The sequence below is a fragment of the Oryza glaberrima genome, chromosome 3 (assembly GCF_000147395.1).
Source record: "Oryza glaberrima chromosome 3, OglaRS2, whole genome shotgun sequence".
In the NCBI taxonomy this organism is placed as follows: Eukaryota; Viridiplantae; Streptophyta; class Magnoliopsida; order Poales; family Poaceae; genus Oryza; species Oryza glaberrima.
Genome location: NC_068328.1, coordinates 25,913,696 through 25,928,302, shown reverse-complemented (window position 1 = coordinate 25,928,302; position 14,607 = coordinate 25,913,696). Strand labels below are relative to the sequence as shown.

At 43.0% G+C, this 14,607-nt stretch overlaps 2 protein-coding genes across 3 annotated transcripts; one reads left to right on the top strand and one right to left on the bottom strand.

Moving 5' to 3' along the window:
- The first annotated feature begins 4,742 nt into the window (after positions 1-4,742).
- On the top strand, positions 4,743-9,485 carry LOC127768947 (DEAD-box ATP-dependent RNA helicase 10). 2 transcript variants are annotated; one of them, XM_052294617.1, is made up of 14 exons: positions 4,743-5,101; positions 5,192-5,321; positions 5,440-5,509; positions 6,087-6,149; positions 6,320-6,394; positions 7,048-7,167; positions 7,532-7,573; positions 7,668-7,742; positions 8,050-8,196; positions 8,350-8,487; positions 8,569-8,680; positions 8,781-8,869; positions 8,956-9,016; positions 9,094-9,485. In XM_052294617.1, the coding sequence occupies exons 1-14, from the start codon at positions 4,870-4,872 to the stop codon at positions 9,144-9,146; spliced, it is 1,407 nt and encodes a 468-aa protein (XP_052150577.1). In that variant the 5' UTR covers positions 4,743-4,869; the 3' UTR covers positions 9,147-9,485. The 2 variants fall into 2 exon arrangements, with proteins under 2 accessions (XP_052150577.1, XP_052150576.1); XM_052294616.1 differs by lacking the exon at positions 8,956-9,016.
- Positions 9,486-10,226: 741 nt separating this feature from the next.
- LOC127765740 (acidic leucine-rich nuclear phosphoprotein 32-related protein 2) lies at positions 10,227-12,493 on the bottom strand. The gene is made up of 2 exons (XM_052290686.1): positions 11,723-12,493; positions 10,227-10,665 (listed from the first exon to the last, which is right to left on the bottom strand). The coding sequence occupies exons 1-2, from the start codon at positions 12,398-12,400 to the stop codon at positions 10,525-10,527; spliced, it is 819 nt and encodes a 272-aa protein (XP_052146646.1). The 5' UTR covers positions 12,401-12,493; the 3' UTR covers positions 10,227-10,524.
- Between the last annotated feature and the right edge of the window lie 2,114 nt (positions 12,494-14,607).

The window sequence follows — 14,607 nt, the reverse complement described above, 5'->3', positions numbered from 1 at the left end:
AGTCGTGTCTAAACATGGATATTTTATTGGTAAAGGTTATGAGTGTGGAGGCCTGTTCCACTTTTCCCTTTCTAATTTCTGCAATAAGTCTGTGAACCATATTTGTGGCAGTGTGGATGATGAGGCTAATGTTTGGCACTCACGTTTATGTCATATTAATTTTGGCTTGATGTCTCGGCTTTCCAGCATGTGTTTAATTCCTAAGTTTTCCATTGTCAAAGGTTCTAAGTGCCATAGTTGTGTGCAGTCGAAGCAACCTCGCAAGCCTCACAGGGCTGCCGAGGAGAGAAACTTGGCACCACTAGAACTCCTACATTCAAATCTTTGTGAAATGAATGGGATGTTGACGAAGGGTGGAAAACGATATTTCATGGCATTGATTGATGATGCTACTAGATTTTGCTATGTGTACTTGTTGAAAACGAAAGACGAGGCTCTAGACTATTTTAAAATTTATAAGGCAGAAGTTGAAAATCAACTTGACAGAAAGATAAAAAAGCTTAGGTCCAATCGTGGTGGAGAGTTTTTCTCAAACGAGTTTGACTTATTCTGTGAGGAACATGGCATCATACATGAGAGGACGCCTTCCTATTCACCCGAGTCTAATGGGATTGCTGAAAGGAAGAACCGCACACTGACTGACTTGGTGAATGCCATGTTGGACACCGCGGGACTACCTAAGGCATGGTAGGGGGAGGCATTGTTGACCTCGAATCATGTGTTAAACAGAGTTCCTAACAGAAATAAGGACAAAACACCATATGAGATATGGATTGGGAGAAAACCATCACTTTCTTATTTGCGCACATGGGGGTGCTTAGCGAAAGTCAATGTACCAATAACGAATAAGCACAAACTTGGACCTAAGACTGTGGACTGTGTCTTTCTGGGATATGCTCATCACAGCATTGCCTATAGATTTTTAATAGTTAAATCCGAGATACCTGACATGCATGTTGGTACAATTATGGAGTCTCGTGATGCTAACTTCTTTGAGAGCTTTTTCCCAATGAAGGATACACATAGTAGTTCGAGTCAACCCTCTGAAGTAATTCCCAGTTCAATCACACCACCAGAACAAACTGAACATACACATGAACATGTCACTGAGGAGTATGTCAGTGAAGCTCCTCGAAGGAGTAAGAGACAAAGGACAACTAAGTCCTTTGGTGATGATTTCACTGTGTACCTCGTGGATGACACTCCTAAGTCAATTTCAGAAGCATATGCATCTCCTGATGCAGACTACTGGAAGGAGGCTGTCCGTAGTGAAATGGATTCCATTATCGCTAACGGGACTTGGGAGGTGACAGAGCGACCCTATGGGTGTAAACCTGTGGGGTGCAAGTGGGTGTTCAAGAAGAAGCTTAGGCCTGACGGTACTATTGAAAAGTACAAGGCTCGGCTTGTTGCTAAGGGCTATACTCAGAAAGAAGGCGAAGATTTCTTTGACACTTACTCACCTGTTGCTAGATTGACCACAATTCATGTGCTACTTTCCCTAGCAGCCTCACATGGTCTTCTCGTTCATCAAATGGACGTTAAGACAGCTTTTCTTAATGGAGAGCTGGATGAGGAGACCTATATGGATCAACCTGATGGGTTTGTAGATGAAGGTCAAGAAGGCAAAGTGTGCAAATTGTTGAAGTCTTTGTATGGTCTGAAACAAGCTCGTAAGCAATGGCATGAGAAATTTGACAAAACATTGACATCTGCAGGCTTTGCAGTCAATGAGGCAGATAAATGTGTGTACTATCGCCATGGTGGGGGTGAGGGAGTTATTCTGTGCTTGTATGTTGACGACATACTGATATTTGGGACAAACCTTGAGGTGATAAATGAGGTTAAATTATTCTTGTCTTAAAATTTTGATATGAAGGATTTGGGAGTAGCTGATGTTATCTTAAACATTAAGCTAATTAGAGGTGAGAATGGGATTACACTCTTGCAGTCCCATTATGTGGAGAAGATCTTGAATCGCTTTGGCTACATTGATAGTAAGCCTTCTCCAACACCTTATGATCCTAGCTTGTTGCTTCGCAAGAACAAAAGAATTGCTAAGAATCAACTGGAATACTCCCAAATCATTGGCTCGCTGATGTACCTGGCTAGTGCAACTAGGCCTGATATCTCCTTTACTGTGAGCAGGTTGAGCCGGTTTACCTCTAATCCGGGAGATGATCACTGGCGTGCGCTTGAGCGAGTAATGCGCTATCTGAAAGGTACTATGGAATTGGGGCTTCACTATACTGGGTATCCTGCGGTACTGGAGGGTTATAGTGATTCTAACTGGATCTTTGATGTGGATGAGATCAAAGCCATTAGTGGATATGTCTTTACACTGGGTGGTGGTGCTGTTTCGTGGAGGTCTTGCAAATAGACCATTTTGACGAGGTCAACCATGGAAGCAGAACTGACGGCACTGGATACTGCTACTGTTGAGGCAGAATGGCTGCGTGATCTATTAATGGATCTGCCTATTGTTGAAAAACCGGTGCCGGCTATCCTTATGAACTGTGACAATCAAACGGTAATTGTCAAAGTGAATAGTTCTAAGGATAATATGAAATCGTCTAGACATGTGAAAAGACGATTGAAGTCTGTCAGGAAATTGAGAAACTACGGAGTTATAACGTTGGATTACATCCAAACAGCTAGAAACTTGGCAGATCCCTTCACGAAGGGACTATCACGAAATGTGATAGATAATGCATCGAAGGAGATGGGTTTGAGACCCATGTGAGTTATACTATGGTGGTAACCCAGTCTATGTGATCGGAGATCCCGTGAATTAGAACCTGGTAAGAACAAACCATTAGTAAACTAGAGGAGAGTACCAATCTATACCCTCTCTAAGTGAAGATGCATGTACTCTCGTGAGCTGCAAGGCAGGTTGGCTATGCCTTAATGAGTTCTGTTGGCTTTAATTAGCGAAGATGCTGTCCTGCAGAGCATTCTTGAAAGAACTCACCTTTGTAAGCTTGACTGTTGGTCGCAGTCTATGGAGATTTTGGGTGAATCTTCTAGGAAGCTTACTAAAGACCTAGGAGTATGACTTATACGCTCCACCTGAGGGGTAGTTTACAGACGGTCTAGTACTAGATAAGACTATGAGTGAAACTTGCTTGCACAAGACCTGCAATTCAAGGCGTAGTCCATTGTTTAAGTTGTGAGTAAGTGTAGCTTGGAGTTCTAGGTGGATGTTCAACCTTAATCGGTCTCCATCGAACCGCTGGTATATAAACAGTACATTGGAAAAGGCAAATCTCAGTGGGATTTTGAGATTTGGTGGGGGATTGTTGGAATTAATAGATGGGATAAGGCCCATTCGAAGATTAATTCTTTGGAAAATCACAAAAGCCCACCTCATGGGATGGCATGCATGTGGAGTTTAGTACCACCTTGCTTATTATAGGAGAGGGGGACCTCCTTAAAAGGGAGGATGCCCTCCCAGCCACTTGAAACATGTGTGGTGGAGAGAAGAGGGGAAACACACGTGCGCGCTCGCTCGCCTCGCCTCGCGTCACCTGGCAGGGCAGGGTAGGGCAGGCGGCACGCGTGCACGATGTATGCGTCGAATGGTCCGCAAAATTGGCTCCTCACCCTTGCGCAGATGCAGCCTCATTTTGCAGTTTTATTTTGCTGCAGGAAATTCGGATTTGTTTTGTTTTGGAAACATTCCGAAAAATCCGGTGCGTGAAAACGACATGGAGTTCGGATAGGTTACGCGTGACTTATCTGGTTCGGTTTACGCGGGCGCCCTAATCAGGCGATCTATCTCTATATAAACCGAGCCGCCGCCTTCACGCAACACACGCGAAATCAATTTAGGGTTTGCCTCCTACTCTGTACTGCACCGTCGCTCGTAGACTACTCCATCTCGCTCGCCGGCGTGCACCGGCGATCGGGAGAGCAGGTCTCCGGAACCTCTGCCTTCGACGTCCTGTACCGGGAGAAGGCGGCAATAAGGTTTTTGGGAAGTGCTTTGTGCGACTGCTCCCTGTTTGTCCGCGATGGCTTGCCTTCCTCTCCGCTCGCGTGCTTCACGCCTTCGTCGACGCTTGCAACCGCGAGTAGTTCCTGCTGAGCAACCGGTCTTTCCGCCACCTCGGTACGTGTTCTACATGTTGCGCGTATTTGATCTGTTCATGCTTTACTGCTTAGTTTACATGTGTAGATCTAATGATGCGTTCAATCTAGTTTATATCTGCAATATCATGATTTATTTATGGAATAAATTAAATCATTATGTGCTTATAATTTCAACATCCCAAAATATAAGAACAACTATTTCTTTCGATGTTTCCCAATATAAAACGCGCATACATGTATAAAATTAACTAGCATCATCATCTTCTCTCTAATTCATTCTTCTAAATCCTTTATCCTCAAGATCTCTAACCTCATCGGATACATGTATTGTATTGTATTTATTAAAGTGATCCAAACAAAAAGGTGATAGTAATTGTTTACTGATCTTTGCGTTAATGATGATTGTGCCCTATATTTTAGGATGAAGGAAATAATAGTAGGATGTGTCAAATTCAGTTTTAAACAACTATAGTAATCCTATATTTTAGGACAGTCCTGATATATGTGCCTAGGATCTCAAAAAGAAAAAAAGATATATGGGCCTAGGAAGCTGCAGAGGGTTGGGCAGAGCTGGGCCCATTTGGACAGGCCCAATATCTGAGGCCCATAAAAATCTCCATCCATCGAGGGTTCCCCTCCATAATCTCCACGCCTCCTCCTTCCTTCTTTAACCGCCGCCGCCGCCGCCGCCGCAGCTTCATCGCCAAGCCACCTCCGCCGCCGAAGCCACCACCGCTTCCCTCCCACTCGGGCGAGCTCCCCCGTCTCTCCGTAGCCATGGCGAAGAAGAAGGACGTGGAGGTGGAGGAGTTGGATGAGGAGGTGGTTGCCGCTGCCGCCGCCCCCGCCGCGGACGGTGGCGAGGAGCAGGAGGCCGAGCTACCGGCGCGTCGGCCGTCGACGTTCGCGGAGCTGGGCGTCGTCCCGGAGCTGGTGGCGGCGTGCGACGCCATGGGGTGGAAGGAGCCCACCAGGATCCAGGCCGAGGCCATCCCCCACGCCCTCGAAGGTACGGATACCTACCCTAGCGCGCCACTGCCGCGGCCATGTCGTCGACGGCGATCCAGCTACTGATGGGCGTGCTGTGGTTTGCTTGCAGGGAGGGACCTGATTGGGCTGGGGCAGACGGGCTCCGGCAAGACGGGCGCCTTCGCGCTGCCGATCATCCAGGCGCTGCTCAAGCAGAACAAGCCCCAGGCGTTGTTCGCCTGCGTGCTGTCGCCTACAAGGTTGCCAAATCTTTAGACAAGAGTTCTCCATGTAGTACTGTACTTGTTTTTTTTTTTCTCCTCGAGAGAAGATTCTCCGGTTGGTTTACTGTAACCATGAGGGGGTGTGCTTGTTCAGGGAGCTGGCTTTTCAGATTGGACAGCAGTTTGAGGCACTCGGGTCCGCGATCGGTCTGAGTTGCACAGTGGTGAGTGATTTTGTTACAATTTATTACAAGTGACAATATTTTTTTTTGGATTATGGATAATGTGTATGCTTTCTCATCTCTTTATGCAGTTCACCTTTATCACATACCAAACAATCGATTGGTGTTTTATGAATGTTGTTAACAAGTTTTTAGAATAGGCTATGTAGCTGGTTAGTGCTCGCAATATTGGTTTTATCTAGCTGGCTAGTCTTTTCCCTGGATTTTGGTACACAATTATGGTCAATTGGTGTTTCGGTTGATGCTGATGTGCCAATCTGTGTTGGCTTCTTCCATCTGTTGGATGAGTGTCCACTGCAAAATATTTCCTTTTGTTTTGGTATTGCATCTGTTGGATATTGTAACACCTGCAGGAGCTATATTTAAATGCATTGGTTTATATTCTCTCTAATGTTTGTTTTTTTCTTCTTCTGACTATAATTGAATTTGCTGCTATTACATGCATAGATTCCTTGGTTATTATGCTCTTGTATGATTAAAAGCGAGTCCTCATATTTTCATCCATTACAACTTGTTGATGTTTTATTGACCACTATCAATTGAATTTCCCTTTCCCCAGCTTGTTGGAGGAGTTGATCGGGTGCAACAAGCAGTATCCCTTGCAAAACGCCCACATATTGTGGTATGTGTATTTTAGTAAATGATTTCCTCTACCTCATAAGACAATGTGGTTTTGGTCTGTTAACATCATTCCTATCCATGAGAACTTTGTTACATAAACCTGCTAGCACAAATGAGTGCTTTCATCCGGACTCTCAGGATATTTACTGTATCATTTCCCTCAAAACTTAGGTTGGAACTCCTGGACGTCTTTTGGATCATTTGACAGATACGAAAGGTTTTAGCCTTAATAAATTGAAGTACTTGGTATGTCCCCTCTGTTCTTTTTTTCCCCATGTTGCTTCTTGTTATTATTCATACTTCATTAAATAATTTGATATTGTGGCCTTGGATATATTTTTCAACATTTTCTAGTTCCACATATCAATATATTCTTGTCAAATCCATCTTTTATGACACCATGGTTTGCCCATCTTTAAAATTATGCTCCTTTTCCATTGTGTCAATTTTTCTTCTGTTTCATTCATACTCCAACTATTATCGACATTTTTGGGTATAATTTTTTACTTAATCGAGGCTCTGTCTGAATCTTGTGAGTTTTAGCAAGGCTGGATTTTTTTAGTCTAGATTTTGTTTTTTAAACTTAAAATATCATCTTTGATTGCTGCAGGTACAGCCTTTAAAAATGAAGGCTTTAGTAATACCTTTTTACTTGTTGAAATATATTTTTCACACTCTGTGCAGCAAAATTTAATTGTTCATTTTATATTAATTTCCACCCCTCAAGTTTAAGTGTTACAATCACTATTAATAATTGTAAATATGTGTGATGCAATGGTAAGTACCTTGTCAACTATGTCATGACATTTGTAAATATGTGTTGAATATGGATCAATTATATTAGTTTTTCTAATTAATTGCTTTTTCTTATGTTTCCTTACCTCTTTTTTTTTGGCTAGGTTTTGGATGAAGCTGATAAGTTACTTAATGTGGAGTTCCAGAAAGCCCTTGATGATATTCTGAATGTTATCCCTAAAGAACGGAGGACTTTCCTTTTTTCAGCCACAATGACCAATAAGGTTGGTGAATTGGTAGTTTTCAGAGAAGAATTATTATTCCTCTGGATTCAAGAAAGAACGGAATTAAACATTGCTGGTATCCCATCAATAGATTGTTTACTTTATCAGATTGATGTGGCCATGCTAGCAGCTTAGGTTAATATTATAATTATGACACTGGTTTATAAATTCTTGAGGTAATGAAATGGTAGACATTCTATTTATTCTGACGTATGCTGTATTGCTACTGTGCTACCATTTACTGATATTTTGTATTTTCTAAATCATGGCCTATTTTTATGGCACCTGATGGCTATTATGCTATCTATTTGTTTACATTTAGACTGAATTTGGTTTTCTTTGCAATAACGTCTATTTTCTCCAGGTTTCTAAACTGCAGCGTGCTTGTCTAAGAAATCCTGTTAAGGTAACATTCTTTCTCCATCTTTCGGGCATGATGGGGACCTTTTCAGGTATCTTACTGTTTGCTAATAGTCTCAACTTTTCATTTCTGCGATCAGGTCGAGGTAGCGTCCAAATATTCTACAGTGGACACACTTAGACAGGAGTTTTATTTTGTTCCTGCAGATTACAAGGTCAATTCTTATCCCTTATAAATGGTCTATTGACGTCCATGTGGTTTTGATCTTATTAAATTGGCTGCATGCTGACTGATGGTTCTACCCTTAATGTCCTTATTAAGAGTCATAACAAAGCACCATCATTGGTTGTACACACGCAACATCACTTTGAAACTTATCCGGTACATTTAATAAGCAATCCTGAAAAATGTTGCTCATGATGAATTGAAAGCCTTGCATAAGTCATTACATGATGTTGCCCACATCATGGTAGAGTGCCATTTTCATTCGATGTTCTGATCTTTCTTATTTATTATTCCAGGATTGTTTTCTCGTTCATGTTCTGAATGAGTTGCCAGGGAGCATGATCATGATCTTTGTCCGGACCTGTGAATCAACAAGGCTCCTTGCTCTCACCCTAAGGAATCTTCGTTTTAAAGCTATCTCTATTAGTGGCCAAATGAGTCAGGTTAGTATGCTTTCCTTTCAAATAGAAATTGTTCGTTTTCTCATTGAGTTATCCTTCAATTTAGAACTTACAAGGTAGAAGTGAATGCAAATGTTTGTTTTTCCCGTACAATGCTTATCTTACATTTGTCTTCTTTTTTTTTTAATTTCTTAGGATAAGAGACTAGGCGCCTTAAACAGGTTCAAAACGAAAGACTGCAATATCCTTATTTGCACCGATGTGGCAAGTCGTGGTCTTGATATTCAAGGAGTTGATGTGGTTATCAATTATGATATTCCAATGAATTCCAAGGTTTCTACTTTAGTACCTTTCTCGATTTACATTTTGAAGATGCCTTTTTGTATGTGACTTAACTTCCTGTGCCAAATGTAGGATTATGTTCATCGGGTGGGTAGAACAGCACGTGCAGGGAATACAGGATATGCTGTATCTTTGGTGAATCAATACGAGGCCATGTGGTTTAAGATGATAGAGAAGCTCCTTGGTAATTCTTATCCTTGTTACTTCTCCCTTCTTTCCATTTGTAACTGGAGGGCGTGTCATTCTGAAATCTGTGGATCTGTTTATCAACTATTTTTTTGTAGGATACGAGATTCCTGATCGTAAGGTGGATAACGCAGAAATCATGATACTTCGTGAACGTATCTCTGACTCGAAGAGGATTGCGCTGACGGTATGTGCTCATTCTCTGACTGTACTGTCAATTCGAAGTGTTTTACTCTTGTGTCACCCTGGCGGTGCCCCCTCAATATTCTGCAGAACGGATGCACACCTGCTTCCGACGACCTGAATGTAGATAGTTCGTCTTGTTCTTGTTGTGGTAGAGCCTTGTCTTGAATCGTACGACTTCTTATGTGCGAATTGATTTTTTTTACTTGTTCTTGCTGTCTGATGCAGACGATGAAGGAGGGCGGTGGCCACAAGAAAAAGCGGAGGAAGAACGAAGATGATGAGGAAGAGGAGGAGCGCAATGCTCCTGTTTCCAGAAAATCGAAGTCCTTCAACAAATCAAGAAGACGGTGAAAGCATTGGAGCAAGTGATCGTGAGGCGAGCTTGGGATGAGTTAGATTAGTATTATACTGGCATACCACCGCCACAATTTTATGTAACCATTCAAGAAAAGATTTATGTAGGTCCATTTTGACGAATTAGCTATTTTATTATTTGTGAAGCTGGATCTTGGAAAATTTGCTCATCTGTTGCTACAAAAGCATATATGGAAAATTTGCTCATCTGCTTCCACAAAAGCCGGTGGCATCAGGTGATCTGGACAAGAGTCATTGTACTATAGTACTTTCTCCAGGTTGATAATACTTGTCGTTTTAGATTTGTCGTTTTAGGTAAATAACTTTGACCATTATTTTTTATTATAATATTTAAAAAAATGTTAACAAATATATGATTTTATTAAAATACTTTTGTAAGACTAATCTATATATGTGATCAATATATTTGAAAGATAAATATTTTAAAAATGATTTGTCTTAAACGAATGTATTATCCGCATGGAGAGGGGAGTATATCGGATCAGGGAGCATTCCGCCCAATCTAACAGCTGTCTTCCAAACTTGGGGTCTCGGGCCTTTCACGGGAGTGTTTTTTTTTTACAAAAACTTTATTTATAAAAGGTTTTTTTTTAAGAAAATCAAATAAGCTGAAACAAAGGTCTTAGGGTATCAAAATACTCACGCCAATCCAAAATATAAGGCATAATTACCCCACCTAAAGACCAAGAAAATAATTATTATCATCTTATAGTTTGGATTATCCTAATAAATACAATGCATGCATCTAATAGAATTAGAGAACATGAGTGGAGGATTTAAAGAATTAATAATTTAATAGAGAAGGGATCATAGTTAATTGCCTATATGCATGCATGCCTTATATTATGGAACATCTTTATAGGAGTACAATTTGTCGTGGTGGACGCACGCAACCCTTACGCATTAGTTCTTAATTCCCTCCCTGCGGTCGTGGACATTGTCTATTTAAAGTTTAACTATGTGGCCATGTGGGCAACGTGAAAAAGAAGAATATTTACTTTTCAACCATGATATGCTAGTTCATCATCCGCATGACCAGGCCCAGAACCAGTATTTCAATTAGCAGCATCGGAAAGTCACAGAAATGTGCAGTAGTACATCAGGATATGTCCAAGTCCTGAATTATAATTAGAAAACCTTTGGCAACTTGGCATCTAAAAAGAACAGCTAAATCTTCTACATCAACAGAAGGAAACGCCTCAAAAGGCTCAAAGCCCTCCAAAGAACATTGGAGGAAAAGCCTCCAACGACCAGCCGCAACCATTTCCAGACCCAACCAGATCAGTTGTCTCCGTTAGCATCATCTTCACTGTCCCTCTTCCTTTTGTTTGGCTGAGCTGATCCTGAAGACCCTTTGCTTCCATTCGCCACTTTGCTTTCATCTTCTTCATCGGCACCAGCTTCATCCTCTTCATCTTCAGCCTGAAAAAAGGTGCAGATTAAGTTAGCTGACGCAAATATGGAGCCATAAGTAAAATGTGATCTGCACTAAGACCCACAAAGGAACAGTATGAGCGTGCTACAACAATGTAGACTGAGATTTCACAACATTACAATCCACAGCAACTGCCTCGCCATTTGGCTACCAATGAACATAAATCAAGGACACAGACACCCATTCCATGTTAATTTGAAGGACCAAGCATATCCTATTAAATGACGAGCTACCTCTCCTACTACATTGAATAGGGGTATATATAGTTGAAATGCTGCAACAACCATGTTTTTTATTTCCTCAATGGACAAACATTTTGAGAAGGCGAATTCCTGAGTCAACAGACAAGAATTGTGAAATGGAGGGAAATAGTGTCTTTATGGGAAAAAACAAACAAGCAAACTAAAGAGGTCCTGATGCTGTGATAACAACATATTATAATTGATGAAGCTTTTGAGTTTTGAGTATACAAAGATAAACAGCCTGACAAGGCATAAAAGAGCAATGAATAACACTATATGAAGTCTTACCCTAGAAATTATTTTTGGTTGATTCGTTTACTTTTCTAGGCTTATCAGCCATAGCTCAACCAATCAAGCATTGATAGTTTATAGTAGTGCAGCTAAGATGTGCTATCGCAGGCCCAAAAACTATTAACAAAAAATAAAAGGATGAGAGCGCAAATCATCCATGTGGAAGAATGATTGATTGGTCAGGAACCATTTCTTATCAAGCTTGTATGATAAAAATTCCAAATTTTCAAAATTCTACACTAAATGGAGTGCTCTCTTGGACAACAACATAACTAAGAAGCAATATTCGGTTAGTCCTAAGATTTCAGCGCAGATTGGCGAAAAAAAAAGGAACAATCCAAACAGTATGATAGTTCCCAACACCAAACAACAAATTACTGACTAATTAAGTGAATCAAAAGGAACAAAGAGTACTAATATATAATTGATCCCATTTATCGATTCGCAATTTGCGACTTGTCAACTATGCAAGACCTACATATATTTACAGTAACTAGAACAAAATTCTCACCTCCTCTTCACTTTCTTCCTCATCCTCTTCTTCATCTCCTTCCTCTTCGTCATCCTCATCACCTTCCCCTTCCTCTCCACCCTCCTCTTCTTCTTCTTCATCACCTTCCCCTTCACCCTCCTCTCCCTCATCCTCCTCTTCATCCTCCTCGTCGTCGGAATCCAAGCAGTCGTTGCCCTCGGCGTCCATGCCGTCCAAGAACTTGAGGCTGGGGATCAGCGCGAACACCTTGTCCCTGTACCCCTTGGCCTTGGTGACGGGGCACTGGTACAGGTCGAGCGACTCGACCCCGTGCGGCGCGAGCGGCGCCAGCTCGGCGACGTCGGCGAAGCGGTTGTTCCCGAGGTCGAGGTGGCGGAGCGTGGCGCCGCAGGACTCGGCGACGGCGGCGAGGGAGGCGGCCCCCGAGAGGCGGTTGTCGGGGAGGGAGAGGCGGCGGAGCGCCGGGAGGCGCGGGAGGCCCGCGAGCGAGGAGAGGCGGGCGCCGGCGACGGAGAGCTCCTCGAGGGACGGATAGCGGCCGAGGAGCGACGGCGAGGGGAGGCGGCCGGTGGTGGACTTGACGGCGCCGTCGAGGGTTAGGGTCTTGGGGGCGGAGAAGGGGGCGTTCTTGACGGCCGCCGCGATGGCGCGCTCCCACGCGGCATCGTCCTCTCCGGGGGCGGCGGCGTCGGCCATGGCTCGCGGCGGCGGCGGCGGCGATGCGGGGGACACAGAACCCTAGCTAAAACCCTGGGAGTGGGAGCTTCGGAGTCGAGTGGTTTGCGTTCGAGGGGGGGATGCAGCGGTGGGCCTAACTAGAGTGGGGTTCTCTTCGGCCCATTCTATAGATTTCTAGTAGCCCAACTTGAATTGTACTCCTATATTGGAATAAGGAATTTTTTCATTTTTAGATTTTTTTTAAATATTTACAGAAATAATCTATCGGCCAAAAAAATTACAAAAATAGACCCTGCCGCCCCAAAGGTGGGCGGCAAGCTGACGTGGCAGACAGCGGGCCGACCGCGCCGTCGGCCAAAATTGCATTTAGCCCCTTGCCGCCCCGGGGCTAAATGCAATTTTGGCCGCCCATAAAGAGGTTGCGGCTCGTACTTTTTGCATTTGGGCCCCTTGCCGCCCCAGTAGAGGGCGGCAAGGGACCCAGATGCAAAAAGTACCGCCAAATGATTTTTCTATGTTATGTTAATAATAATTAAAGAAGTATTTATTGGTAAAACTTGTTAATATTGTTATAAAAATGTATTGAAGTTGGTTGTTTCGCAATTTCATATGTTAATTAAGGTATTATTTTGTAACTTATTCGACGTATTAGTACTCGGATAATTAATATAGGCCTATCGCAGTGTCGGTCGTAGAAACATTATATGGACTTAAACAAGGAGAATTATGTAACATGAAGAAATAGTAGTACAATTTGAACATGATACAACTATTTCCATTGCGGTTACATAGATGATATTAGATTCGAACTAGGAGGGAGGTAGTGTAATAGTTGAACACAACGACGATGTAGTAATGGGACAAGGAAGCATGACAGTAGAAATTTCAATATGCCAAGTTGTCCGATAATAGCTAACCCCTACGTGAGGATCCCTCTCCTCTCTCAAACCGCGCTTTAGTAACCCTGTATTGCTCTGGTAGTTCAAGCTGCACAACACGGCTAGGTGGAGTTAGAACCCTTCTGGTGTCTATCCATTCTCTGTATTGACATCTCCTTGGTGGTTCCTGGGAGGAAAGAATAGATGTGAAGCGAGCAACGTTAGTAAATGTTGTGGGAAAATAAGGATTCATGTAATCAAAATATTCTTACCATGAAATCGTCATCAAGAATATTTGGACAAACAAAGAACCTTCGACCTAATGTTGTAGGCTTTATGGAACGAAGAACCTGACAACGATCACCATACCTGCATCTTGGATGGGCTTCCCATGGAGGGAGTGCCGTAGTTAGCACCCGCTTGTCGCTCTGTTGTTCACGACATTGTCGTTCATAAGCCGCTTTTCTCTGTAAGTATTGCTCAGTACTTTTGGATGCGAAATACCAGCGAACTTCTTGTAAACAAGTGGTTAGGTCGAGAATGGGATTTTCTGTATCGACCCACTCAATGTATGCGCAAGCCGTAGTGCGGTCTGCCGAATAGAGTAGTGTTACGAAGAATAAAACGATTGCCCATACGGAATGAATAAGCATATGCAGATAATAAAATACCTCACGGTCATAGTTAGGGCACCTAAAAAAGCGCCTTCCTCGAATATCAGGATTCCTCGAAGCCATTAGTTGGCATCGATCACCGCAGAGGCAGAGAGGACGCTGGCACCAAGGTGGTAGTAGGTATACACAAGGATCGCTACGCCAGTTCGGATCCTCAACGCCCCGGCGTCTAGCCATTGACGAAAGCCGGTAGTATTTGTAATGAAGGAAGTGGGGAAGAGTGTACTGAATGTGACTGAGTTCTGAAAGATTGTGAGGCCTCACTCGTTAAGGCGACTTATATAGGCACAAAAAATCGAGTGATATCCCTGACATGTGAATGTGGCGGGTCATGGTGGGTACGCCTGATTGGCGCTGAAAATTACATGCCTGATTGGCGCCGAAAGTTACATTGGTCGTATGCGGCAAATGGCGGGCAAATACTCGTATCACACGCGAATAAAGGAGGCTGCATCGGTGCGGCAGAAAGTAGTCATGCATGTGCCGAAAGGTATCGTGCATGCGCCGAAAGGTATCGTACACATATAACAACAACGTATTCATGACACAAGCATACAGTACTTACATGTGAAGCAAATAAACAAAGAGAAGTCTGCTCTACTGGCCCTGCCCGCGCCGTGACCACGCTTGGTCCTTCGGGCCTGTGCTCGCACGTGGTCCTGGGAGTAGGTGA